Source organism: Ovis aries, chromosome 4, assembly GCF_016772045.2.
Source record: "Ovis aries strain OAR_USU_Benz2616 breed Rambouillet chromosome 4, ARS-UI_Ramb_v3.0, whole genome shotgun sequence".
NCBI classification, from domain to species: Eukaryota; Metazoa; Chordata; class Mammalia; order Artiodactyla; family Bovidae; genus Ovis; species Ovis aries.
Genome location: NC_056057.1, coordinates 106,078,331 through 106,105,105, shown reverse-complemented (window position 1 = coordinate 106,105,105; position 26,775 = coordinate 106,078,331). Strand labels below are relative to the sequence as shown.

The 26,775-nt window shown below is 47.0% G+C and overlaps 1 protein-coding gene across 2 annotated transcripts in view; it reads right to left on the bottom strand.

The window, feature by feature from the left end:
- TMEM178B (transmembrane protein 178B) overlaps positions 1-26,775 on the bottom strand; it is a 410,618-nt gene that overhangs the window by 40,878 nt on the left and 342,965 nt on the right. For both annotated transcript variants that reach the window (XR_006059714.2, XM_042248929.2), the window contains exon 3: positions 1,828-1,965. Coding sequence is in view for 1 of the 2 variants with exons in the window: in XM_042248929.2 (XP_042104863.1) it covers positions 1,828-1,965 (138 nt within the window). In the remaining variant the exon portion in view is untranslated. The remainder of the gene's footprint in view (positions 1-1,827; positions 1,966-26,775) is intronic.

Below are 26,775 nucleotides of genomic sequence, written 5' to 3'. Positions count from 1 at the left end.
TCGCGCTGTCTCTGTCTGGAAACTGTCAGAGCTGGCAACCCACAGCACCTGGTGGGATTCGAGGAGGGCTGGCCTGGAGGGATGGGAGAGGGAGCAGCGTGCGGGAGGTGGGAGCACCTGGAAGAGCGGAGATGAAAGAGCATCAGCTCCCTGGCTCCCGGATTCCTGCTCTGCCCAGAGGCCTGTTTGCTCAGCTTTTCTCGGATTCCTGGGAGGCCTCTCTAGAGCCTTTGAAAAGCCCCATTTTACTGGAGTCTGTCTTTGTACAACCACAAGAGCCTTAGAGAGAACATGCGTTGCAAACAGAGGCACTCCGCTTTGATCTTTTCACGTTCTGGGGTCCACGGAAGATTTCTGACTGGAAGGCGCTGCTAAAACCAAGCATGGACATCCCAGGCCGAGTGTGACCCTTGCTTCAGTGAGGAGGACTCCGGGGCACAGGAAAGATGGTGGGGCTGGTTTGGGGGGGGTCCTGTCTCAGCGGGGGATGGAAGGAAGGATGAGGGAGCCGCCCATGCCTCTCCCTCCCCTGGCCTGTGCCTCAGTCCAGTTGGGACCCACAGGGGAGGTGGTGCTGGGCGGGGATGGCTGACTCTTGGTGACAGAGAATTAGATTTGGGATGTCTGTTCTTCAGGGGGATAAGGATAAACAGTCCAGCGCCAAGTTGAACCCAACAATTCTCCTCCTTCTCTCCCAACCCACAGCTCACTAGCCCCCAGATCTCTCTGTCCACCCAGGACAGCTGCCTCCAATTTCCAGCAGGACACCCCACCTCCCCACCTCCTGGGGCTGGTCAGAGACCCCAAGTCAGGCAGTTCACGTGGTGTCTGCCATCTAACTAACACTGGCTTCAGTGCACAGGACTCATTATTGCCATTGTTTAGTTGCTCAGTCGTATCCGACTCTCTGAGACCCCGTGGACTGCAGCACGTCAGGTTTCCCTGTCCTTTGCCAGCTCCTGGAGCTTGCTCAGACTCATGTCCATTAAGTCGGTGATGCCCTCCAACCATCTCATCCTCTGTCATCCCCTTTTCCTCCTGCCCTTACACATTTCCCTGTATACGTTTTCAGTTCCTTCTGCACAAAACCAGTTCCCCTTCTTCCTAACTCCATGCAGTTTGTCCATCCACCTCTCTCTAAGGAATGCCCTGTGAAGGGCACACTCACGGTTAGCTTTCGCTTTGGATTGGGGCTCAAACCAGGAGACCAAAAAGCCCACTTGAACTCTTCAGGGAGAAAAGAGGCCGCATAGACTGTGAATGAGCTTTTACTTCCCATGGATAAGAACCTGTTCCCTCACAGCTACACAGCTCTGCTTATGGACCACCCATCAAAGGGCTGGACTGGTCCTATGGCCACGCCAGTGACAGCGTGAAAGAGGCATGTGACAGAAGGGTTAGCCTTGTCCCACCAGCTTTAGAGCCTCATTGGAAATGGGAGCAGCAGCGCAGGACCCAGGAATCAAGGGTGGAGGTAGGCTCTTGAAGAAACTGTCCAGACAGCAGTTGCCTCCTGCCCCACAGTATATACCATGCACACATTACGTGCTCAAAACACCCAAGTACCTCCTGGGGTCACACTCGCTCCATATCTAACACCTGTTTCAATGCCATCACCACCATCTCTTGCACACCAGGTGGGAGACCCTAGAGGGCAAGGACCAGCAGTGGTGAGCGGCTGAGAGGAACTCAAAACACACTGCTGGAATGAGTGAAGGAAAGGGGAGTCTTCCCAATGGAGTCTGGGTCTCCATCTGCATGTCCACCAGCTGTTCTCTCAGAATGCCAGTAACTAGGACCTCCCAGCCCACCACCCCCGAGCCTTACCTCCCATGAGGAAGAGCAGCCCGGCAACATACTGCATAAGGCCTCGGTCCCAGCAGCAGCCCAGCACGCCGATGATCCAGCCGAAGAGGATGATGGCCACTGCCATGCCCATGAAGCCGGCCGTCATCCTGCGCAGGTCTGTGGGGAAACAGGTGGGTACCAGTTAGCATCAGAGCCTGGAACTCAGGGTCCGGTGCACCCCAACCCTGGGCCAGGGGGGCGGGGTGAGGGCACCACAGGGGCCCTTTGTAGACAGGTTGGCACAACTGAGCTTCCTTTGCAGAGGACAGAGCCCCTGACGGCAACCGCATTTGTTGTTTAGTTGCCCAGTCATGTCTGACTCTGTGTGACCCCATGGACTGTACAGCCCTCCAGGCTCCTCTGTCCAGGGATTCTCCAGGCAAGAATACTGGAGTAGGTAGCTCCCTTCTCCAGGGGATCTTCTGGACCCAGGGCTTGAACCTGAGTCTCCTGCATTGCAGGCAGATTCTTTACCCCTGAGCCAGCTGGGAAACCCCAGGAACCATACCCTGGAGTGCAAACACAGCTAGGACAGCCAGTCCATATGTGGAAGGAGAGATCACCACCATAACAGCTGCCACTTCCTCTGCATCCCTCCTTTGTGCTGGGTGCAGCACTGTTCTTCCCAGGCATCTCTCCCAACCTTCTAAGACAGCTGTTGTCTTTATCCCTATCTGGAAAATGGAGCAACCCACGGAAAGTCTACAGAGAGTGGAGGACACGGCATCAAACCCAGATCTGTGCGGCTCCCAGGTCCTAACCCAGCATCACTCATCCTTCAAAAAGTGAGAACAAGGCAAACGGGCCCTTAGGGCTGGGCTGGGTCTGGGCACTTGCCAAGGATTCTATCCCTCCCATGCAGGGTTTGCTGGTCTCTCAGGAGGTCAGGGGTGAAGAGGAAGCTGTGTGACTTCCTCATCCTCCAGCCTGACTCCAGGGGGCTCAGCTTCCCCCGCCCGTGTGGTTGCAGGGTGGGGACCATGCTTCTTGCTCTCAAGTTGAACCCTGAGGAGGCCCCCTCAGTTTTCCTGATCAGGCCCTTCTCTCTCCATGCTCTGCCAACCCACCAGACAAAGCCTGGCATGTAGGGGGAGGAGGGCTGTCTGGAAAGCTGATTTTTTAAAATTAGTTTTTATTGGGGGTATTGCTGCCTTACAGGACTTCCCTGATGGCTCAGTGGTAAAGAACCCATCTGCCAAGGTAGGAGACATGAGCCGTGGGTTTGATCCCTGGCTTGGGAAGATCCCCTGGAGGAGGGCATGGAAACCCACTCCAATATTCTTGCCTGGAGAATCCTATGGACAGAGGAGCCTGGCAGGCTATCGTCCACAGGGTTGAAAAGAGTTTGACCTGAGTGAAGTGACTTAGCACGTGAATGCTGCCTTAGTTTCTGCTGTAGGCAAAGTGAATCAACTATACGTTTATACGTATCCACTCTTTTTTTTTTTTTTTTGTATTTCCTTCTATTTAGGTCTGGGAAGGTGGAATTTTTAGCAGAAGGGAGACAGCAGAGCTGCTGATATGTCTCTGTCAGTCTCACTCAGCATTTGCTAAGCTTCCTCCCAGCTCCAGCCCGACCCTCTGGTGTATCCCACCCTCCACCCGCCACGCCCCCCTACCCACTGCATACTCCTTCCCTGGAATCATCTGGCTTTCTTCCTTCTGAGTAACACCCCTAATCAGGCTCCACACAGGAGCTGTTTATCTGACATCTACCCTGGGGGATAGGGACTGCAGAGTAGCCTGGAGACCCCGTGGGCATTCTCTTCTCTTGAAGGAAGGGAAGGAGGATGAGGATGTGGGGAGGGGGACACAGGACAGCAAACTACATGAGCACCTCCCCCCCCCCAATTCCAAGCAAGCACTGATGGTCTCTTCTCATCTCCGGGCAAACAAACACCCAGGTTTCTGTGGGGAGCACCTCTGTGCCTCTCTCGCACTACAGTCTCTTGGCCAGGAGAGTAAACAGAGGATTCTGGGCACAGTCTGGCTTGAGACCTCCTGCTCCTCCCCCAACTCCACAGCTGGCTGTGGCCCATGCCCCTCATCCTGACACTGAAGATGAGACCCTGGCAGCCCCCTCCTCAACCCCCGGAGAAGAAGTTGGCAGGGGGCTGGGGAGGAGAACAGCAGGTGAGCCTCCCGGTGATGAAGGGGGCCTGACAGGGCCCTGCCACAGAGGCGGACGTTCACGGAGAGCCATGAGCAGGTTCCTGCTCTACTGAATTCTCCTGGGTCCTTCCCACCCCTGCTGACCCCAGAGTGCCTGCCCAGCCAGAGAGCAGTCACACCTATTACAGTCACTCCCATGCACTGCCAAGGAGGCCTAATTATCAGGCTGCTCTGACTGCTCAGATCACTAAACACTCCAGAAGGAACTTTGTTGAGGACGTGTTAGATCCAGCATTCAAATGTGTGCCAGGCTTCCTGAGCAGGCTCCGTGCTCAGGCACCCATGGCTGGCTGGAAAGAAGGGAGGACCTTCCTGCCTGCTGGGCCACACCTCTTTCCCTTTCAACTGCCTGTGGTCACCCAGGCCCCTCCACCTCTCCACGGCCACGAGCCTTAGTCCCTTCGCCCCTTCTTCCTTTGTCACAACAGACTTCAGGCAGTCAGCTCTGGGCTGCCTCCTTGGTGGAAAAAGGTCCCCTCCCCACTCCACTGGGACTGATTCCTGGCCGTGGGATACTCTCTGCCACGGGGGGCTCATCCACTCTCCACTGCAGTCAAGGGCAAAGAGGTGATGGGAATGGGAGATGAGAGACCAGGGTATTTTTAGTCTAAAGGAGATTTATTTATATCCCCTTAAACAGCTCAGGAAATTTCCCTTCTATGCCCCTGTGAAACCACTGGCTTCCTTTTCAGTAGCAGGGCGGTTTCTAGGAAGACTCTCCTAGAATTTCTAGGAAGACTCTCTAGTGGCACTAGAGAGGACAGCCCTGCAGAAGCCACAGAGCCCCTTCCTGGTGGGTAGTGGCCCCAGGGCTATGCAGACCCAAGGGAGCAAAGGTGACGCCTGGGGGACTGAATGGATAATGGGTCCCTGTGAGCTATGTGTACTTGGGATGGGGATGGGGAAGAGGGGTGGGCAGGAAAAGGGAAATGCCAATCATTACAGAACGGAAAGGTATCGCTGCTAGAGGAGGAAAGCCAAGTGCGTCACTTAGGAGAAAACAGAGCAAAAGGCAGAAACAGAAATGGAGAGAATAATCCCTCTTCCAAAAGCCCTGAGACAGACAATAGTCATCTGTGTTCCCAGGTCAGGGAGGGCTGTGCCTCCAACACAGACTATTTGCACTCTGCTCTCTCCCAAAGGCTTTGTCAACAGAAACCGAGTCAGGCTCAGTTGTTGTTCTAGAAAGAAGGATGAAAACCAGAGGTCAGGCCTGAGCATTTTCACTGACCCAAGAGGATATTCACCATCACCCGGTGAGCCTGATTTTGCTAGAGCCATGCACATACAGCTGTTTATTCTGCCCTCAGACCCACATGGTAACTCAGGGCAGCTGCAGCAACAACTTAAAGGTAGGCAGGACAAGAAATATTCCTATTTTACAGGATTTAGAGAAGCTAAATAATTTATTGATCAACAGTCTCAAACCAGTAAACTTAAAAGGAATGAGTTGGGGTACTGAGTTGTGTGGGAAAATAAAATTAATAATCTAATTAAAGACCTACAGGATCATCATCACAGATGGAAAAAAATGTAACTAGCATTTTTCCTCCCAAATACAGCAAGGGTTAGAGTTACAAGATTTTTTTAAAAGACAGAAATTCACATGGAAGGGGAAACCAGAAAAGAAGATGGCGGCAACAGAAGTCTGGAAGCTGCAAAACTGAGAGACAGTATAATTCTCAACAGACCTAACAAGCCAAGACCAGAGCCAGCAGAGGGGTGGGGGGGTGGGAAGCTGAAAGCAATCCTGCCAAACCCCCCAAAGGCTCAGGAACTGGCATTAATCACTATGCATCAGCAAGTCAAGCAGAGGGGAGGGAGATTAAAACAAGGATTTCAAACAAGTTGTTTGGGATGGAATGAGAACCCTAGCTCCCCTCGGCTACTCCACACCTCTGAGGCATAACCCCTTTTCCTCACCCCCAGGGTGGAGAGGGAGTACTTAGGACTGGGAGTCCGTAAGCTCAGGTGACGGCTGGTCAGCACAACTGAGGGTCATTGCACACAGGGCAAGTAGTCTGTGCACCTACAGAATGTTGAATGCTTACCCTTGAGACCCCAGACCTCTTCTGCCTGGTTCCCAGAAGCAGACTGCTGTGCCTTTGCCCTATAGCCTGGAAGCTGGGAGAGACCTTTCTGGTGATGACCAGCACACGAGAAAATATTGAGAGACATTACTATTTGTGTGTGTGGCGGGAGGCAGGGAGGCATAAGCAGTCCCTCCAACTATCTACAGCAAAGCTTCCCATTGACGAGCCCACTGCCTACTCAGGGCTTTCAGGCAGCCCCAGATATGAAGAAAATCTATAAGTTGGAAGAAAAAGAACTTGAAGAAACAAACCGGCAGGGAGGAGAAATTAAAGATTATTATTGGAAATATAAATCAAAATCACAATGAGATATCATATCACACCTGTCAGAATGGCCATCGTCAAAAGACCACAAATAACCAGTGTTGTCGTGAGGATGTACAGAAAAGGGAATCCTTGTACACTGTTGGTGGGAATGTAAATTGGAGCAGCCACTGTACAAAACAGCATGGAATTTTCTTAAAAAAACTAAAAATAGAATTACCCTATGACCTAGCAATTCCACTCCTGGGTATATATCCAAAAAAACAAAAACACTAAATTTGAAAAGATACATGTGCAAGGCTCATAACAGCATTGTTTACAATTGCCAAGATATGGACGCAACCTAAGTGTCCATCAACAGATGAATGGAGAAAGAAAATATGATATATATGTACGTATGTATATACATACACACATACACGTATATACAAACACACACAATGAAATACTATTCAGTATTCCATAAAAAATATTGAAACTTTGCCATTTGCAGCAACATGGATGGACTTGGTGGGCATCATGCTCCAAGTGAAACAAGCCAGAAAGAGAACAACAAATACTGTATATCACTTATAAGTGGAATCTGAAAAATACAACAAACTAGTGAATATAACAAAAAGAGACAGACTCAGACATACAGAGTAAACTAGCGCCTATCAGTGTTGGGGGGGGGATAGGAGGGGAATGCAGGGCTGAGGGTGGGGAAACAGATTACTGGGTGTAGATAAGCTCAAGGAGTCACTGTATTTACAACAAGAAGAATACAGCCAATATCTCATAATAACTGTAAACGGAAAATAACCTTTAAAAATTATATTTAAATTTTAAAATAAAATTTTAAATCAATATAAATATCCCCAAGAGACAAGAGAAGAAACATAGCTTGCTTCCACAACATAAGAACAAGAGTCTATGGAAAAGGATTCTCTGAAACAAAAATAACACACCTTATAATAATGGAATCAAAATCATTGAAATTTATAGTATAAAATCAATTCTAACTTATGGAGTAAGAGTCCGATCTTGTTCCAAAATATTTAGGAGTCTTACAAAATGCGCACAGCACAAGGAAATGGGGGAAAGAGAAAATAAAGAAATAAAGGAAGATGAAGCCAGATATCACATTCTCACACAAAATTTGGATCCTAAGGTCCTTAGAAAGATTATTATAGGCATCATATTTGTATTTAAGGCATTAGATATTATTTTCATTATCTTTAAATCTTTGTTGCTTTTTATTTGTATTTGAGAAAATCCCAAAGGCTACTCTGCCTATGGAATGACTCACATATAGATGGCCCCATTCCATCCCATCTGTGTTATCCTATGTGTTAATTTCATTTCTTTAGGAGTGAGAAATTGCTTTTTTAAATTCTTTGTGCTTGTTCACTGTGCCCACAGCAGTACTTTGCACCTGGGAATTTACACAGCTTGCACAGTTAACCACTGAACGATGAGGGGGTTAAGAGGCACCAACCCTCGACACAGTGGAAAACCCACTGACAGCTTGTAGTCAGCTCTCTGTACACTCACAGAAGACAGAAGGTTCTACATCCAGGGACTCAGTCAGCCACTCATCTTGTGCTACTGCTGCGTGTACTCTTGAAAGCAAAAGTGAAGTGACAGTCGCTCAGTCGTGTCTGACTCTTTGCAATCCCATGGACTATACAGTCCACGGGCTTCTCCAGGCAAGAATATTGGAGTGGGTAGCCTTTCGAAATACCTGCAAATAAGCGGATCCATAGAGTTTAAACCTGTGTTGTTCAAGGATCAACTGTTATTTCTTTCCCTATCTCTTCCTGCTTTTTTGTAGAAAGAAGGGGAGAGGGAAGGGGAAGCGGAAAACAAAACTCATCCATCTGAAGCCTTGGAAAAATACTGCACAGGGTCGGACAAAGAATAATCCCCTTAGAAAGAATTTGGAACGTTGAGCTGGACTCTGTAGGGAAAGGCTGAGATAAAGAAAAATCTTCCCAGGAGTCCTGTTGGGTTTGAGTCTAATATCTGTCTTCCACAATCCTAATGTTTGAGAGTCTAGTGTTCAAAATGACAAAGGTGCATTCTAATCCTTTTAGGAAAAGAACACTGACAGCACAGTGAGAAAGAGTGGGCTGAGGGGGGTGGATGATGAGGGTGGTGGAGGGAGAATGGCCAGGAGAACCATCAAATACAACCAGAAGACGCAGCTCTCCCTTGTGGAAAACTTTTGATTTGAAGTTTACACTCCTATTAACATTTAAATTGAAAGGTATTGCTTGCAACTCTAGACGGGAAACCAGGACATCTGCATTTAAATAAACACTACTCAGAGAAGGAAAATATATGGAGGCTATGAATCTCTATTTGCTCTTTAAAGACCTTGTACAAAACACTGATGAGGATTGGAATTTTTTTCTCATTCAAAAAACAGAAATCGTGAGGGTAGGTCTGAGTTAGAACTTGCTGTGTGAAGTAAAGACAGGAGATGGGAGGGTGGACACTGTGTTAACGGTCCAGGGTCAAGAGCCTGTGAAACCAACAAGGTCACGGTCCTCCTCTGCTGGCCAAAAGGGGCACCTCTGGGCGAGAAGGGTGCTGCCTTGGCTACAAAGGCGGAAGAGCATCAGCTGCTCTGGGAGCTAGACATGCATTTGCAAATTAATCAGTCCCTTTGGGGTGCAAGGCGACAGCTGAAAGGCAGAGGATGGTGGTGAAGACAAACCCCAGGGGGTCAATCTAGAAAGTAAGAGGTGGAGAGAAAGGGTGGGCAATGAGCATGTTAGCTGTGGCATCAACTCAGGACAAGCTGATTCATAGAGGAAGGAATATTCCAAGAACCAGTCACCGCAGAGCATCCATCTCTAAAGGAAGAGGGAGTTTTGGTGCTGGGTAACCACCCAGAGGGCTTTCCTGGTGGCTCAGTGCTGAAGCTTCTCCCTGCCAATGCAGGAGACGTGGGTTCGATCCCCGGGTTGGGAAGAGCCCCTGGAGAAGGAAATGGCAATCCACTCCAGTATTCTTGCCTGGGACATCCCATGGACAGAGAAGCCTGGCAGGGCTACAGTCCATGGGGCCAAAAAAATTCAGATACGACTTAGCGACTAAACAACAACAACAAACCACACAGAGGCTCAACAGATGGGGATGGAAGCACGGATTCTTGGAACGAGGCTGCCCCGGTTCAAAACCGGGCTCTGCCACCTACTGGCTGTGCGAACGTGAGCAAGTTGGTCCCTCTTCCTAGATCTCAATGTCCGCATCTTTAAGTGGAAGTTATGACACTACCTACTTCAAAGGGTTATTCAGAGGATTAAACAAGATAATACGCATAAACTGCTTAGAATAGAACCTGACACAAGGCTAGAGTAATACAAGAAGTGGAGTCACCTAAATTAGAGCGGTTTTCTCTTTTTCATGCACTACATCTCTTTCACATGTTGCACACAAGCATACAACAGCTGAGCAGCATGTTGGGATGAGCCCCTAATTAAGGATTTGGTACCCAGAGGGAACAACCTTCTGAGATCTGTTCCTGCGCCTCTCAGGTACCAGGAGAGGCTGAGGTGCAGGCTTTATGTTTCTGTTTGTTAATAATAAGAAGTATCAAATCTCGAGTGTGGATGCTTCTTATCCTCGGGGGACCCAAACAGCTGGAGGCCACAGCAGTTAATAGCAGAGGTGCCGGGGGCCAAAGAGGCTGCTCGAAACCTGCTCACCTCTTGCAGTGAGCACTGAACGGATCTAGAAGCAAGAATGCACAAGACCATCACTCTTGAGTGATCTAGTCAATTAACACTGAAACAGAGAAGTGGCTCACAAATTTGGACCAGGAACCTATCTGGATGTCTTCTTTGTATTTATGATGGAAAGGTTTTGTCTATGGCTTTCTTCCAGGGTGTAAGTTGGTTTGGCATCCTAATGAAGTTATATTCAAGAAACCATTTTTTTATGTGAAAACAAAATAGCTCTTAAGGAAGATAGCACTAAGATGTATCCCACTCTTGCGACGCTATGGACTGTAGCCTGCCAGGCTCCTCTGTCCATGGGATTCTCCAAGCAAGCGTACTGGAGTGGGTTGTCATTTCCTTCTCCAGGGTATCTTCCCAACCCAGGAATCAAACCCAGGTTTCCAGCATTGCAGGCAGATTCTTTACCAACTGAGTTACATGGGAAGCCCAAAATAGTTCTTGGCTTTCCATAAAAAGTGCCCTCTGCCCATCCCTGTGCTTCCATCTTTCTCCAAGCCCCCATGTGCTCTGGTCATGAGAAATTGCAGTTCTCTGGAAGGCTTGGCACGTTCCCCCCTTTCCTTGATGGCACTGAGCTCTCTGCCAACATGGCTACTCACACATATCACCTAGCAAGCTTCTCAGCATCCTTGCTGCTAAGCCACTTCAGTCGTGTCCGACTCTGTGCGACTCCCTAGACAGCAGCCCACCAGGCTCCCCCGTCCCTGGGATTCTCCAGGCAAGAACACTGGAGTGGGTTGCCATTTCCTTCTCCAATGCATGAAAGTGAAAAGTCAAAGTGAAGTCGCTCAGTCATGTCCGACTCTCAGCGACCCCATGGACTGCAGCCCACCAGGCTTCTCCATCCATGGGATTTTCCAGGCAAGAGTACTGGAGTGGGGTGCCATTGCCTTCTCCACAGCATCCCTGAAATCTCCCAAAAAAGTGAAAGTCTGGGAGGCTTCTGGGGCGCTTCTTTAGCCAACACTGGCATCCAGTGCTTGAGGCTCCTATAACACTTGGTTGATAATCACCATCTTACTGTAATTACTTATGTGTCCTTTCCTCCGACAGTGCAAGCTTTCTCAGGGCTGTGGTTGTGCTTGGTTTATTTGTTTTCCCAGTTCCCAGCACATTGCCTGGCATAAGCAAGTGCTCAATAAATGTTTGCTCAATGATATCACCCACCCCCTACCCTGTAACAACCTCTAAAACTGGATGCACCATGGACTAAAGCAGGGTGAGGAGGATGTGACTTAAACGTCACTGTGACTTGAAGCCAACCTCTCCCTCCAATCTTAAATGTCACTGTGACTTGAAGCCAACCTCTCTCTCCAATCTTATTTTTAAAAGCCAGCATCAACTTTTGCTTAACAGTTCAACATAGTTGTTTTTTTTTTTAATCGTGTACACAAAGAAAACATCAAAATAAGTTCAGGTTCCAGATTGCAAAGAACCATGTAACGTGGGGGCTCCTATGGAATGGGTTGCCATTTCCTCTTCCAGGGGATCTTCCCAACCCAAGGATCGAACTCAGGTCTCTTAAGTCTCCTGCATTGGCAGGTGGGTTCTTACCACTAGCGCCACCTGGGAACCCTCATAAAGTTTAACAAGCCCATATGATACCTCACAGATTACAATCCCAACAGACTGTTCTTTCCTCCCCCATGCCCCCAAGTCAGGAAGAGATCACAGGGGAAGGTAGCTGCTATAGAAACAAGGAGTGGTTTCTGGGTCAGAGACGGGCTTGCAGCTTCCTGCTCTCCAACCCTACCTCCGGATTAGAGAGCTGCCATAAATAGGGACGTTATGTGATGGTGCCATATACAAATCACATCCATTGTCAAGACAAGGGAAGGCAAATTGCAAAATGTGTGCTCGCCTGATGAAAGAAAGCTTGGTCAGCAGCTAAAGCAAGTGCCTGGAGAGAAAAGAGGGGAAAAACCTAGAACTGACAGAGGCAGAGTCCCAAACCCAAAACCCTTCAGAATGACTTCCTCCTTCCCACTGCCACACTGCTGAGCCAACAGCACAGACTGAAGACAGGAATGATGAGAAGGAAGCTCAGCCAACCAGATACACCTGCTTGCTGCCTAGGTCTCTGTCCTTGGGGTGGGGGTACAGGTGGGTCTTCTTGCCAGGAGCGAGACCAGTACAATCTCTGTGCCACCCCAGATAAGCTCCCACCTCTCCTCCGTGGAGCCTTATACCGAGGTCACAGGACAAACATTTCTGGAATAAACCAAGCCCCAGAGCAAATGTTACCATAGGCCTCCTGATCTAAAATAGCCAGTTCCCTGACCCCATACCTATCCCATTGCCCACCTATAGCATCCTAAGCAATCATCCTAATGCCACCCTTCCAGTTGGAATTTTCTCTCTTGAGGCTACAAAAATTGGCTACTAGCCTACAAAAGGAGTTGGCTTGCCCTTGAGCCCGCCCGCTGTTCTAACAGCATCTCCTGCTAATAAACCTTATTCTCCTCTCATTCTGCTTCATGTCTGGAAATGCTTTTCCAACCAGCACACAGACATCTTCCTCTGGATCACGTGTCACTGACACCTGCTCTGAGGTGGAGGACAGAAATCAGGGTGGCAAGATCGTGCCCCTAGAGAATTCCCACAATGCAAACAGGAGATGGGAGCTTAGACACAGGGGCAGGACTTCTCTGGTGGTCCAGTGGCTAGACTCCTCACTCCCAATGCAGGGGGCCTGGGTTTGATCCCTAGTCAGGGAACTATGTCCTGCACTCAGCAGCTAAGAGCTGGTGCAGCCAAATTAGCAAATAAATACAAACAAATATAAAGAAAAGACACACGCACACCTTAGAGAGTGCCATGCTTTCTAGAAACATGTTGCAGGCACCTGAGAGTTGGTTAATAGCAAAGAATCTGAAAGGCCCAGGAAAGGGGAAAATAAATAGGAATGAACATTTATTGTGCATATTACTATGCATAGGCGCTGTGTTGGACAATTTACATAGGACACACCCATTAGCCTCCCAGGGGCTCTACACAGGAGATTCTCTTTCACTTTGTAAACTTGAAAAATGAAGACAGTAGAATTTCAGCAGATTAAGGTCACACAGCCAATCAGGCCTGGGAAAGGGCCCCCGTCTGCCCATGCCCTTTCCATTCCTCAGTCATTTTCAGGTTCCATGCCGCTTCAAACCCCAGAAGGGAGTTTCACATTCAATAAAATATAATGGAATATGATTCAGCTATTAAAATTACTCTTTTGAAGAATGTCAGTGACATGGGGGAAAGTTCATAACAGACCATTAAATGAAAAATAAGGCACAGGTGGAATATACGAAATATCAACTGTCGATTCCATATGACCCCTAGGCTGTGGGTATACAGGTGTGCATCCGTGCATGTCCACCTGTGCAGGAGAGGCAAGGGAGAAGGACCCCAAATGCCAACAGGGAGCCTTTCTGGGTTGTGGCATCTGGAGTTTTGTTTGTTCCTCTCTGCAAGGAGAGCGTGTTACTTTAACAATCAGCCTTGGAGTTCTGTGGGAGTTGTGAGCTTTACGTTTCTTAAAGTCTTAAGCACAAACAACGAGGCAAACTGAAGAGATAGAAGACGCTGATCTCAGGCCTGGCCACAGATTCCTTTTCATGAGCAACCCCTTCTTAAAGACACACTGCTGCTAACTAGTTTCTTTAGCCTTTCAAAACAGTGAACACAAAAGACTTGCCATGCTCTTCTTTGGCCAACAGTGTGGACTGTGGAAATACTGGGTTGGCCAAAAAAGATCATTCCAGCTTTGTCCATACCATTGTATGGAAAAACCCAAAGGAACTTTTTGGCCGACCCAATACTTGCCATTGGAGGGCAGGGCTTCCTTCACCCGGCAGCTCCAGCTCAGACCAGCATGCAGATAGAACTCTTAAGATGTCACTGACCCAGCTGCCAATCTTTCTGCAGGTGATGCTTTCAGTGAGGTGTGCAGGTCCCCTCAGGACTGACTACATCCCATGTTTTAGGGACTAGGCACTTCAAGGACACCCAAGGACCTCAGGAGACTTGCATGAATGTCTCTGTAGGCATCTTCTCCCCTGCTACATGTCCCTTCAACATGAGATTCTCAAGCACAAACACCACGATTTCTGTTTGAGCAGCACGATGCTTCAGAAACAGATAAAATGCTGACTGCGGTATCAGGTGACCTGCATTTATGAGCCCCAGTTTTCCACGTGTTGGCTGGAACGCATCACACAGGTCACACCAAACACTCAGTTCTGCAGCCTCAGAACAATACAGAGAGCACAACAACGAAGCTGGGAACAGTGGATGGTGAGTGCCTGCTCCCTCCATATTCTAAAGCTCTGTGGGGGCCGCTGGCCACACGTGCAGCCTGAGCACTTGAAATCACCATCAAGCACCTGAGCTGTGTGCACGCAAAATACGTAGCCAGCTGTCAAAGCCCTGGGATGAGTTTTCATCTAATATCACAATAATTTCTATACTGATTACCTGTTGACGTGATAGTATTTTTAATATACTGGATTAGATAATTTTTTATTGAAATTAATTTTATTGTTTCTTTTCACATAGTCAATGGGCCTAGTAGAACATTTTAAACTGGGTTATGGTTTGCATTATATTTCAATGGACAGCACTTTTAAAGAGAAGGGTAAGAACTTGCTGTGCTTCCCTGGTGTATCAGATGGTAAAGAATCTGCCTGCAATGCAGGAGACCCAGATTCGATCCCTGGGTTGGGAAGATTCCCTGGAGAAGGGAGTGGTTACCCACTCCAGTATTCTTGCCTGGAGAATTCAATGGACAGAGAAGCCTGAAGGGCTTCAGTCCATGGGGTCATAAAGAGTCGGGTACGGCTGAGCAACTAACACTTTAAGAACTTGCTATGAGGGTTTTGCAACTTATTGTGTGTTCGCCACCTTCAGTTTACACATAGAAGCAGATAAGCGGCAGAGACTGATGAGGAAGGTTTCTTAGAAGAGAGTCAGCAGAGTGCTCTGTGTGTTCCCTTCTTGTATGGGGCATCCCCCCTCTCACCACCAGAACCATCTCCTCAAGCCAAGAGAAGAAACTTAAGAGAACCAGCTGGAGAGCAGCACACAGGCGCCCCAGAGTTAAGAAGATGCTGCAGATTGTACCTACATGTGGACCCCAAAATGAGGCGAGAAGCTGGTTAGAGCTTCCTATGGAAGTGGAGACAAAGCTACACACCCTGAGTCTGGGTGGGGAAGGGTCCTGGGATTTCTCCATGGGCCACATGAATGCCAACGAAGACTAGCAGTTCCTAGAAAAGATCCAAGAGCTTCGCCTGGTAGGGTGTGTTTACTACACGAGAGTTCCTGCGGGGGCACCAAAACTGGGGGCTGAGGAGGGAGTGGGACCAGGTCAGTTGGAAGATAGAGATGAGACAGTGTTGCCCACATCAGGAGACAGTGATGGACATCAGTCACTGAGAAGCTTTTCCAAAGGAATCATGAAGGTGCCCTGCAAGAGACAGAGCAGCTTTGGGGGCTTTGCTACACACAGGGTGCCAACAGAAGCAATGCCACCAGGCAAACTAGATCCCAGGACCCATTTAATCATACTTCTTCCAGCCCCGCCCCACCCCCCAACCCTCAGAGGAACCGGAAGTAGTAGAGCTGAAGGGGAGCAAACAGCGGAAGTGCACTTCTCTCTTCCTGTAGGCGTCCTGTAGGGGGCCAAGCCCTTGCACGGGGGAAGCGAGGAGACTTAGACCAGATAGAAGACTGACCTTCTGACACTAGACCCGACTCAAATGTTAATGTCTACAAATGACAGTTTACGAACACCTGAAAGTTACCCGAGAAACCGTTAGATTACCTGCCAGAGATTAAACTGGGAACAGGAGGCCAGAAAGACCAGGCTAAGAAGGTTGTAGTGGGGAAAAAAATAAAGTCGTAGATGCAGGTTTTTCAATAAATTGGTTAAAAATGATCTTACAAAAAGTCATATTGGAAACCAGAATGATAATAATGCTAATAATAATACAGCTGGCATTTTTTATGTGCCAGGCATGTCCTAAGCACTTCCTATATATTATCCCATGTAATCTTCTCAATAAATTGATGAGATTATAATGTTCCTTTTATGGATGAGATAATAAGTAACTTGCCCCAAGTCAGGCAGCTTGGAAGAAGGTGCCTTTGGAGATTCCAAAACCCAGGCTTTTCATCACTGTGATCCACAGTCTCCTGGAGTCATTGACCAAATAAGATCTGTGACAATAGCCCTTTGTAAATTGTAAAGCACCACCACAAATGCCAGTGAGCACTTATGCTCACTGGCAGGCTACAAGGCCGAGGAACAAACACAATGGACCCAGTGGGTATTATTCGTAAGAGTCCCTTGGACTGCAAGGAGATCCAACCAGTCCATCCTAAAGGAGATCAGTCCTGGGTGTTCACTGAAAGGACTGATGCTAAAGCTGAAACTGCAATACTTTGGCCACCTCATGCAAAGAGTTGACTCATTGGAAAAGACTCTGATGCTGGGAGGGATTGGGGGCAGGAGAAGGGAACGACAGAGGATGAGATGGCTGGATGGCATCACCAACCCGATGGACGAGAGTTTGAATGAACTCGGGAGTTGGTGATGGACAGGGAGGCCTGGCGTGCTGCAGTTCATGGGGTCGCAAAGAGTCTGACATGACTGAGCAACTGAACTGACTGAACTGAACTGAATGTATATTTAGCAGTTTCAGGACACATCAGTCATTACACATAACATGAGAAATAAAAGATCAATAGCCTCTCCCCCTCCTTGGCCCTTCCCCAAATCTTTAATTTGCAATCCCAGCAGATTCTGTTTTCTAATTTAGAAGTACGATGATGAAGAGCCTAAGAAGTATGTGTTTGCCTCTGTCTTAAGTGTGCTAAGTTGCTTCAATTGTGTCTAACTCTTTGCAACCCTAGGGACAATGGTCCACCAGGATCCTCTCCACATACCAGCAAATAGGTTTTCCAAAGTCATGTGCATGGGATGGCAGGAACAGGCAATGCGGCAGAAATAAAGGTGCTTTGGAGTCCTAAGGACCATGGAATAGTGAGCGACCACTGCCTTGGGCAATAGGGGATCTGACCTTTGACCTCGGCCACTAATTCTATTACCTCAGGTAAGTCCTATAATTTCGGGGTTCCTTTGGTTTCTGAAATGGGGATAATAATACCTTTCCTGCCCACAGGTCTGAGGGTAGACCAGATGATTCTACTCTAGTAGTTGTGATTCTCAGCCCTGCTTTTGTCATACGCCAGCCTGTCTTTAGCTCAAGAGATGGAGCACAATTTGAAAATAATGAGTGTGTTACTAAAACACTAACACTGCATCCTGGAGCTATTTTTGAGGAGTGCCGAATGATCATAAATCAAGCAGATAACATAAATCAAGGAGGTTGCATGCCTTGCACAAGGCTGGGAGCCTTCTTCCACTCTGGATGTCTCCGCTGGTACGGAGATGCTTGGCAGTGACCAGCAGTGAATGAGTGGACTTGCATGTCCTCTCCTTTCCCCTTGTGCCTTCCTCTGTGGCGCTCGTGGCTTGTTTTTTGGAGGCTATCAGTGACCCAGGCTTCTTTGGCAGAGAGTTAAAGCTCTTGCCAAGAAAGGGGCCTCTGTAAGGAAACTAAAATTATATCATACCCTCTACTTGAAAACAATTCATCAACAGAAATTCCCTCTTTGCAGTCAACTTATACTCATTTATTCATTCATTTCATGTTTAGCAAGCCACAGCTACGTCCAACAACAGAACTGGGCCCCTGGCTTCCTGAAATGTAATTTCCAAGGAAAGAGACAAATGGTTTCCATATATGCATATCTGTCACACCATGATGGGTGGTGGTGGTGCTGTGAAGAAAAATAAGGTAGGTAAAAGGGATGAAATGTAATGGGGCAGAAGTGGGGGAGTTGCTAATTAATAGAGGGAGGTTAGAAATGCTCTTTATAAAGGGACATTTAAGCAGATACCTGAGGAAGAGAGGGAACAGACAGGTGCATATCTGAGAAGAAAGCATTCCAGGAAGAAGAAACAGCAGAAGCAAAAGCACCAAGGCGGGAATCTGCTTAGCATGTTTGAGGAATAATAGGAAGACTGCAGAGCTGACCCCATCCTGTACGATGATAGTCTTTTCTCCTGGGCTTCCCTGGAGGCTCAGCGGTAAAGAATCCACCTGCCAGTGCTGGAGACACAGGTTTGATCCCTGGCCTGGGAAGATCCTACGTGCCACGGAGCAACTAGGCCCGTGTGCCACAACTGAGTCTGTGCTCTAGAGCCCCGGAGCCCCAGCTACCGAGTCCATGTGCCTAGAGCCCATGCTTCACAACAAGAGAAGTCATCGCAATGAGAAGCCTGTGCATCTCAAAAGAGTAGCCCCCACTTACCGTAACTAGAGAAAAGCCCAAGCGGCAGCAAAGACCCAGCACAGCCGTAAATAAATAAATAAATAAATAAATAAATAAATATATTTTTTAAAGGTATAGCTCTCTCTTCACAATTATCAGTGTAACATGTCGACTTAGAGCCACATGATAAATCCTAGTGATAGGTTTGGAAACAAAGAAGTACTTGGTATAACCAGCAAAATTCTTTTAGAACTTAGTGGGGGGAAAGGCAGAAGAATTTATAGGAACTGGTGATTGGTGGAATGCGAGAGACGAAGGAGGAGGACATGTCACTGCCAACTCTCAGGTCTCTGGCTTGGATAAGGGGAAATGAGGTGATGTCACTGACCCAGATACACAGGAGAAGAAGAGGCAGAGAATGTTGCTTCTCTGTTTGAATCTCGTTTTATTTTATATTTTTTTGGAGAGGGGAAAGGAGGGAGAATGGGAAGGGCAGATCTTGTAAGAGAAGGGAGGATGCCAAGTTGAATTTGTTAAGTGTGTAACAGACATCTCACTGGAGATGTCCATTATGGCACTGGCTATATGGATCTCGTGGGAAAGAGATCAGTGCTTGGCATATTGATATCAAAACCACAGAGTTAAAACTGTAGGACTGAATGCGTACTCTCTCAGGGCAGGTGTATAAAAGAGAAGAAAAGAAGGCTGAAGACAGAACGTGAACACCCATAATTAAGGGATGAGAAGAGGAAGAGAAGGAAAATGAGAATGGATAGCCAAGAAGGGCAGGGCAAAATCCAGCATGAGGGCCATCATGGGAGGGATAAGAAAAAGATTTCAGTGACAGCTGAGGATGCTGAGGTCAAATAAGACCTAACGTCATAAGAGAGTCAGCAAAGGCTTGCTGGGCACTAAATGTTTGCAAGGCATTACGCCAGCCACAGGGAGCACCACAATTCATAGGCTAGGCATGGTCTCTTCCACATGGAGCTTACTAGATTCACAACTAGAAGGTCCCCCATGACCTTGTCACAGGCTCCTTGCGTGGAAGTCAACCTCACTGAGTTACTAGGAATGAATGGGCGGTAAGGAAGTAAAAGTTACTCTTCAAGCCTCTGTTTGCAAGCAGCCTGACTCTAGTGAAGAGGAAGGAAACAGAGAGACCCTGAGGGAGACTTTTCTTTCTCCAAAGTCTGCAAGACTTGAGTGTAGTTCTCTGCAGAGGAGAAAGAATTAGCAGAGAAGATGAACCCAAAGATACCAGAGGTAACACCCTTTCTCATGCGCTGGCTCATATCCAAATCAAAAGTGTAGACTGTACGTGAGCCAGGCAAGTCCCTGGTTCCCCTTGACAAAGGGGGGCAGAGGCTGGTGGTGAGAAACACTGAGTCTGGGGGTCAGACTACCTGGGCTTGAATTCCAGATGGACCACCTGCTAACCATGTGACCTTCCTGGCTCTGTGTCTCAGTTTCCCGACCTGTGAGCAGGTATAATAATAGTCCCTACCTCAAAGATTGTTATGGGGATTATATTTTTATGTCCCTTCGAATGAGGCTGGTACAGAGTAAGGGCCATAAAAGTGCTGGGAGAGTAAGGCCTAGAAATAGATACGAGGGAAGTAAGAGAGGGTGGAGCTTGGCAGGTGGGGGAGGGTTAGGAAGTGGGTGAGCACCCAGGTGAGTTTACACCATTCCTATTCCAAAGCCACGTAGCGCTCAGACCCCCGTCCTCTCTGAAACTCTCCTGAGTAGTTCTATCCAGAAGCACATTCCACAGGACGTAGGGTGTGCCCGGCGTGGCGGGTACCTGTGGGTCAATCTCTGTCTCAGGGCACTCATCCATTCGCTGACTCACTCACATGTTCACCACCTGCAGGGCTCCATCCCTCATCCAGGTATTGTTCTGCAGAGACAGGTAAGGTTCCAGCCCTTCCCTGGAGAAGGCTGCTGCTCCAGAAAGCCTTGGGTCTCCTATCCTGCTGTCTGCCGTGTCTCGTGTGCTCACCTGATCACCTAGAAACTGGGGTGGTATCGCTTCTTCTCTGCAGCTCTCACAGCACTGAATACATAGTAGGAGCGCTAAAGCCTCACAGGACTAAGGAATGAGTGAGTCTCTCCCATTCCGTAGGTACCCAAAGGAGTAGGGGCCCACAGTGTCTCCCAGAAGATCAGTTTTCAGGGAGAAAGACGCTGACGCTTATTCGCTACTTACCACGAGCCAGGCACTGTTGACAGTACACAGTTCACTTAGAGTCAGTCGATGAGAAAGCCTTTTCTACTCCTTTTGTTGAAAAGTGATGCCTAATGGCTTCATTTTTATGTTTTCAAATGTTTTCCATTATGTATGGTTTGCTTTCTATGCTTGAAGGGTCTCACGTGACTGGAAACCTTTTTCATGCTTCAAGTATAGTCATTCACTTTTAGATGTTTGCCAGTGTTTGGCTGTTGGGTCTTTTGTTAAGTCAATGCTTGTTATGTACTTTGTGTCTGGCTCTGCAAGAGAAGAGCAAGCCCACCCCTCTGGCCCCGCGAGCACCCATCTCTCCCTCTGTCCTGGATGTTACCTTTGTTCTGTGGCAGGCCATCGAAGCTGGTTCTATCAACGTGCATATGAATGAGGCCAAGGTCATTACAGATTAGTAAAAACTCATTGGGCAACATTGGCCAAAAACTTTTTTCCGGTTCTTCCAAGGGAACCAGTGTGTTTGGTTTACTTCCAAGTTAGAAAAAAAAGAAATAAATGGATCATGGAATTTTTTTTAAGCATGATGGAGATAAAATATCTAAGGCAAGATGTTTATATGTTGATAGCTGATAGTTTCTACCCCTCAAATGACTTCTAAAGGAACCGTACTCAAGCTGTGTAGTGACATCAGCTCATCGGGTCTTTATACTTCCTGTGTCTTCCAGACCAACATCACAGAGCAATTCTCGAGTTTCAGATTCATTTCCGCCATGTAGGGTCCCTATCCTTGGTACTAGAAAAGGGGAAAAGAGTCAGAGCCTGCTGGACTTGTAGGATTTGGGTGCAGAAGTTTGGGGGGTGCATTCCCCTGGACCCTGTGCTGTAACTCACGGGTCTGTGGGTAGAATGAACTCTACTGGCAGAGTCATCTAAATGTTTTTGTGCAGGTTATAAACAAAGAACTTATTGTCTTGCTGCTTAGAAGGTTCCAGAGAACCCAGGGCAAGAAAATTTAAGGTTTTAGAATCAAAAGGAGGTTGAAATCTGGCTCCTTCAGGCTCTGGAAACTTGCTGTTGTTCAGCCGTTCAGTCTTGTCTGACTCTCTGAAACCCCACGGACTGCAGCATACCAGGTTTCCTTGTCTTTCACTCTCTCCTGGAGTTTGCTCAAATTCATGTCCATTGAGACTGTGATGCCATCCAATCATCTCATCCTCTGTCCCCTCCCCACTTCTGGGAACTTATGACTCATGAAAGGATTTAAAGAGAGTATTCCTGTTTATTGTAGAGTTAAAGTTTATTTGAACTTACATTAAACTGTACTCAGGCCGCACTGCAATATATTTGTTACCTGCATAAATGAGAAATACATGTCCCCTACTCCGATGTTTATTAATGCTACGTTGGGGTGCAGACCTTTCCCCTGGGTGTTCTGGACACCCTGGCAAGGGTGGTCTGCCTCCACTTCTACTTCTGAAGCTCTAACACCCAGTTCCTCATCTTCACCATCAAAGGGCTCCTCCTCTACTTACACTAACTGCCTCATCATCCGCATGACTATAGGCCACATCCCAGCAGGATTTTGAATTCTCCTCGTTTTTTTAACACCTTCATTTCTGATCAGTTACCAAGTTCCCCCAATTTTGCTTCCATGATAATTAACCCACACATTCCCCTCTCTCCTGCCTCTGCCTGGCCCTCCTGCACTCACCCCTGGTACAGTCAAATGAGCCTGAACTGTGTTATTAGGGTTAATATCTGGTTCCATAACTTCTAACCCCACGACCTCCAGCAAGCCTCAAGTTCCTCATCTCTAAGGACAAGTGATAACATGAGAGAATTTACATGAAATGCACACACAGCATCCAGCCCCTAGTAGGAGCTCAGTGAGCACCAGTCCCTTCTCCTACTTGGTGACCTGCTCCCCAGAGTCCTTCCTCTCAGGATTTCTCTGCTCCAACTCGTTTCACGCTCTGCTGCTAGATTAATTCCCCTAAAGCAAATCTCACTCTCTCCCTCTGTGCTTAAAACCTTGAATTGTTCCACATTGACTCTTGGAGTAAGGTCCACACCGAGAGTCTAGTTTAAGGGTCTTCATAGCTGGCCCTCATCACCACCACAGCCTCTTTTCTGTTTTCTCTCTTTCACAGACTCTGTGCTGTGGCCATCTGGATGGCTCATCCATCTCCAGGGTCACTCCCTGCCCTCCTAGGCTCTTTCCTTTCCTGATGCTGGAGAGACAGCACCTGCTCTGTGTCTATGCGTCCAGTTCTGACCCATTCAGCTCAGCTCCACTCTGAATCTTCTGCAAAGTCTTCCTGATACTTGACTGTGGCAAAAACCAAACTATGTAATAACACACACATGTAATTTACCCAACTTTTAGCACCCTGTAGGGATCATTTAATTGTCAAAGTTAAATAATGTTTATGTTAAGGAGATGCCATTACTAAGTACATAAACATAAATTCACATAGCTTAGTGTATTTGTGGGTGTGGGGGATAAACAGAGATAAAAGCCAGACACTAGTTTTTCCATTGAAATTTCCATATTTCTAGATAGTAAATTAGTTTGAGAAATTAAAGTCATTTGCAGATATTCTCTAGTGAAGTATTAATTTCCAAATGTTATAAGCTGGCCAAACATGTCCTTCTATGTAAGAAGTGTATCACAGACATTAAAAACCCTGCTGTGAAAAGGGAAAATAATGACCTAAACTATTCCAATAATTGGGAAAGGGTTAAATAAATGATGGTATACTCACATTAGGGGCCATTATACAGCCATAAAAATGATGTTTTTAAAGAAATTAAATGATGTTGAAAAGAGCAAGATATGAAATTGTATATTCTGTCTGCTCCCAGACATATAATAACAATTATTATAATCACAAATGATAATAAGAAGAAGCAAGAAGAAAAGAACATAAGAAAATATACCAAAAGGCTAATCATGCAGGAAGAAGCTTATGGTAGATTTTTATATTCTTCTTTATCCTTTTCTGTGACATCCAGATTCTCAAGAATAAGCATGTATTGCATTTACAATGAGAGAGGAAAATATTCAGAGTGATTCAGAAACAAATTCAGCAACAAACTGAAGTCCTTGGGCTTAGGTAAGGTGTATAAGGATGGAGGAAGTTCAAGCGGCTCTTTGAGCATCCTCTGGCCTCCACAGCCTGATCACAAAGGTTTCCCCATCAACAGGCTCTGAACAAAATCCTCTGAGCAGCTACACACTAAATATTCTCAATGACTTTACCTACAGGCAAGACAACTGAGGATGCCCAGGCAAAGAAACCAAGAGCTTACCAAAGGACAGACTTTCTTTTCCTCCTGTAACGTCTCTGCCCTTGATGAACAATGCATATTAATAGAAGTCCTTATATTATTTGTTGAGTTTTCAAACTCTTAACACTATTTTGTATCTGTGTACTAAGCAATCTGGGGCTTTCCAGGTGGCTCAATGGTAAAGAATCTTCCTGCCAATGCATGAAACTTGGATGTGGGTTCAGTCTTTGGGCTGAGAAGATATCCTGGAGAAGGAAATGGCAACCCACTCCTGTATCCTTGCCTGGGAAATCCCATGGTCAGAGGGGCCTAGTAGGTTACAGTCCATGGGGTCGCAAAAGAATCGGACACAACTTGGCGACTAAACAACAACTCAGCAATCTTGCTGTAGGTCACTGTCAAAATCGGAACAGACACAAGAAGCTATGAAAGAAGTGCCAGTGTGACTTGAAATGATTATAGACTGAGGGACATGTGCTGTGACTGGGGTGGAGAAACACCACGAAATGAAATGAAATCAGCTGTCTACAGACAAGTAGAAATAAGACATGTATATGTGCCCTGAAGCTGTGTATGCATCTGTATCAGCTGTAAAATCCTGAATGTTAGAGGATGCAGAACAGTAGAAAATTGCTTTACACTTGGCACCATGCTTGGCACATAGAAAGTGCTCGAGAAATATTATTGGTTGACCCACTGACAACTTTTGTCATGTAAAAGACCATCACGACATGCAGTAGAGTGCTACTATCTGTGCTTCTTTGTGACATGGTGAAGCTGAGTGTTCTTCCAAAGGTCTAAAAAGAGCAAGAGTTCACCAGTCACAGTGGTGTGTTTTCATTAAGAGTGGAAATGTTGAATCTTGAGACTCAGAAACGTCTGGAGTCAGACTGCCTGGGTTTAAGTACTGGCTCCTGCCAGCCATGCAGCTTTGGTCATCTCTCAGCCTCAGTTTCTTCACCTGTAAAATGGGCTTAATAACAGGGTCTCCCTCAAAACATGAGGGTTAGAGGGGATCACACATGACATATTAGACATTCCAAGAAAATGAGCTATTGGGGACACTAGACACTGGCTGGGCTTGGTTCTGAGTCCCCAGAACACTCCACGTTTCTGGCAAAGCAGTTTCTTTTCACTCTCTTATCTGAATCTCTCCAAATGCTCTTTTGCAAACAGCTGTGATCAAATAAAACCCAACATATTCCAGAAGCTCAGTGCAGAAGTTAAGTGAAAGTATTTTTTTTTTATTTTGGTCAATAAACAGCATGCATCTTATTGTCAACCAACTCATGCTGCTGTAAATCTCTTGGGCCTCTGGTTCAAAAGCAGAAATACAAGAGAAGATCCAGCACTGGCCTCAATTCGAAAGCCCGGGGCACATTTAGAGCAGGTTGATGGACAATTTCTACCTGAATGAGGTTGATTCAGAGCATCCAAACATTGGTCAGATTTTATAGCTGGTCTGTGCCTTCCACACGCTCGTCCATAGGGTCTGACACTGTGCCTTGCCTCATAATAAGGACAGCATATTTCTGGCACTTGCCATGTGCTGAATACAGCTCTGTCCTAAAAACTCTGCATTTATTAAGTCACATAATTGTCATAACAACGTGATGCTTTGGAGATGATTCAGAGGGACACCCTGCCCAATGGGGGTCATTTCTCACTGAAAAAATAACAAGCTGGCTCAAGCAGATCCTCTTCGGTGATCCCGGGATGTGAGGGGCATACACTCAAGCTCAGCCTGAAACCCCCAAATGTGAAGTCACTGTTGCCACAGAGCCCAGTTTTGGAAGCGCTGGGACCCAGGGAAGGGGTGGAGCTGAATGCAGGGCTCTCCTCCACCACTTCATTTCCTTGTTTCTTTGCAACAGAAGCCTGGCCGCAAAGACAACCTGGACTTGCCTCTTTGCAGCAGACCTGAAGGAGAGTCACCAATAAAATCCACAAGAGCCAAGAGAGGCTAGATTCTGAAAGTTCAGCAGCTTGTTCAGCTATGTGTAAGAAAAATGTTGACCGTTTTACATTAAATTCAATTAGTGACTTTGCACTGATTGTTTTCTCCAGTGCTGAGCACTGTGCCTCCCACATAGGCTCCATAAATACGCTGGACAAACGGGCGAGGTGTCTGAGTTATACTTTTAAACTGAATACACAAAACACGATAATTTTGTGAACAACCTAAATGACAAATAATACATTTTTACGTCCCAAAGCTAGGAAAGTGTCTTTGAATCAATAAGTGGGGCTTTCAGAACAGTTATTTTTATCTTTTTGTTTTCCCACACATGTTCATTTGGTGCTTTGAAAGTGTTTTCATTTTTAAAACACCAAACTCTGGCCTGGGACCAATCATCAGAGACCTAGAAATAGCCGGCTCAGGAGGTGAGGCGACTTGTGAAGTCCTCGGCGGCGTCAGGTTCTAATCCAGACCTCCCGACCTCTTTTTTGATATCAGTTCTGAAGGAAACTGATATCAGTTCTGGTGCCCCTCCCCAGCCTCTTAAAACTGTGCCTCTGCATAACACAGTAACCATGTCAACTGTTTTTAAGGGTAGAGTTTGCTGGCATTAAATACATTCACTTTGTTGTACAACCATCACCACTGTCCATCTCCAGAACTTTTTCAATCCGCCTGCAATGCAGGAGACGCAAGAGACGCAGGTTTGATCCCTGGGTCAGGAAGATGCCCTGGAGGAGGGCACGGCAACCCACTCCAGTATTCTTGCCTGGAGAATCCCATGGACAGAGGAGCCTGGCGGGCTACAGTCCATGAGTAGGCGCACCTGCACACACATACATCATAGAAACTGTACCACTGTGACCATTCTTTTTTTTTTTTTTAATTCAAGGATGTTTATTTTAGTGA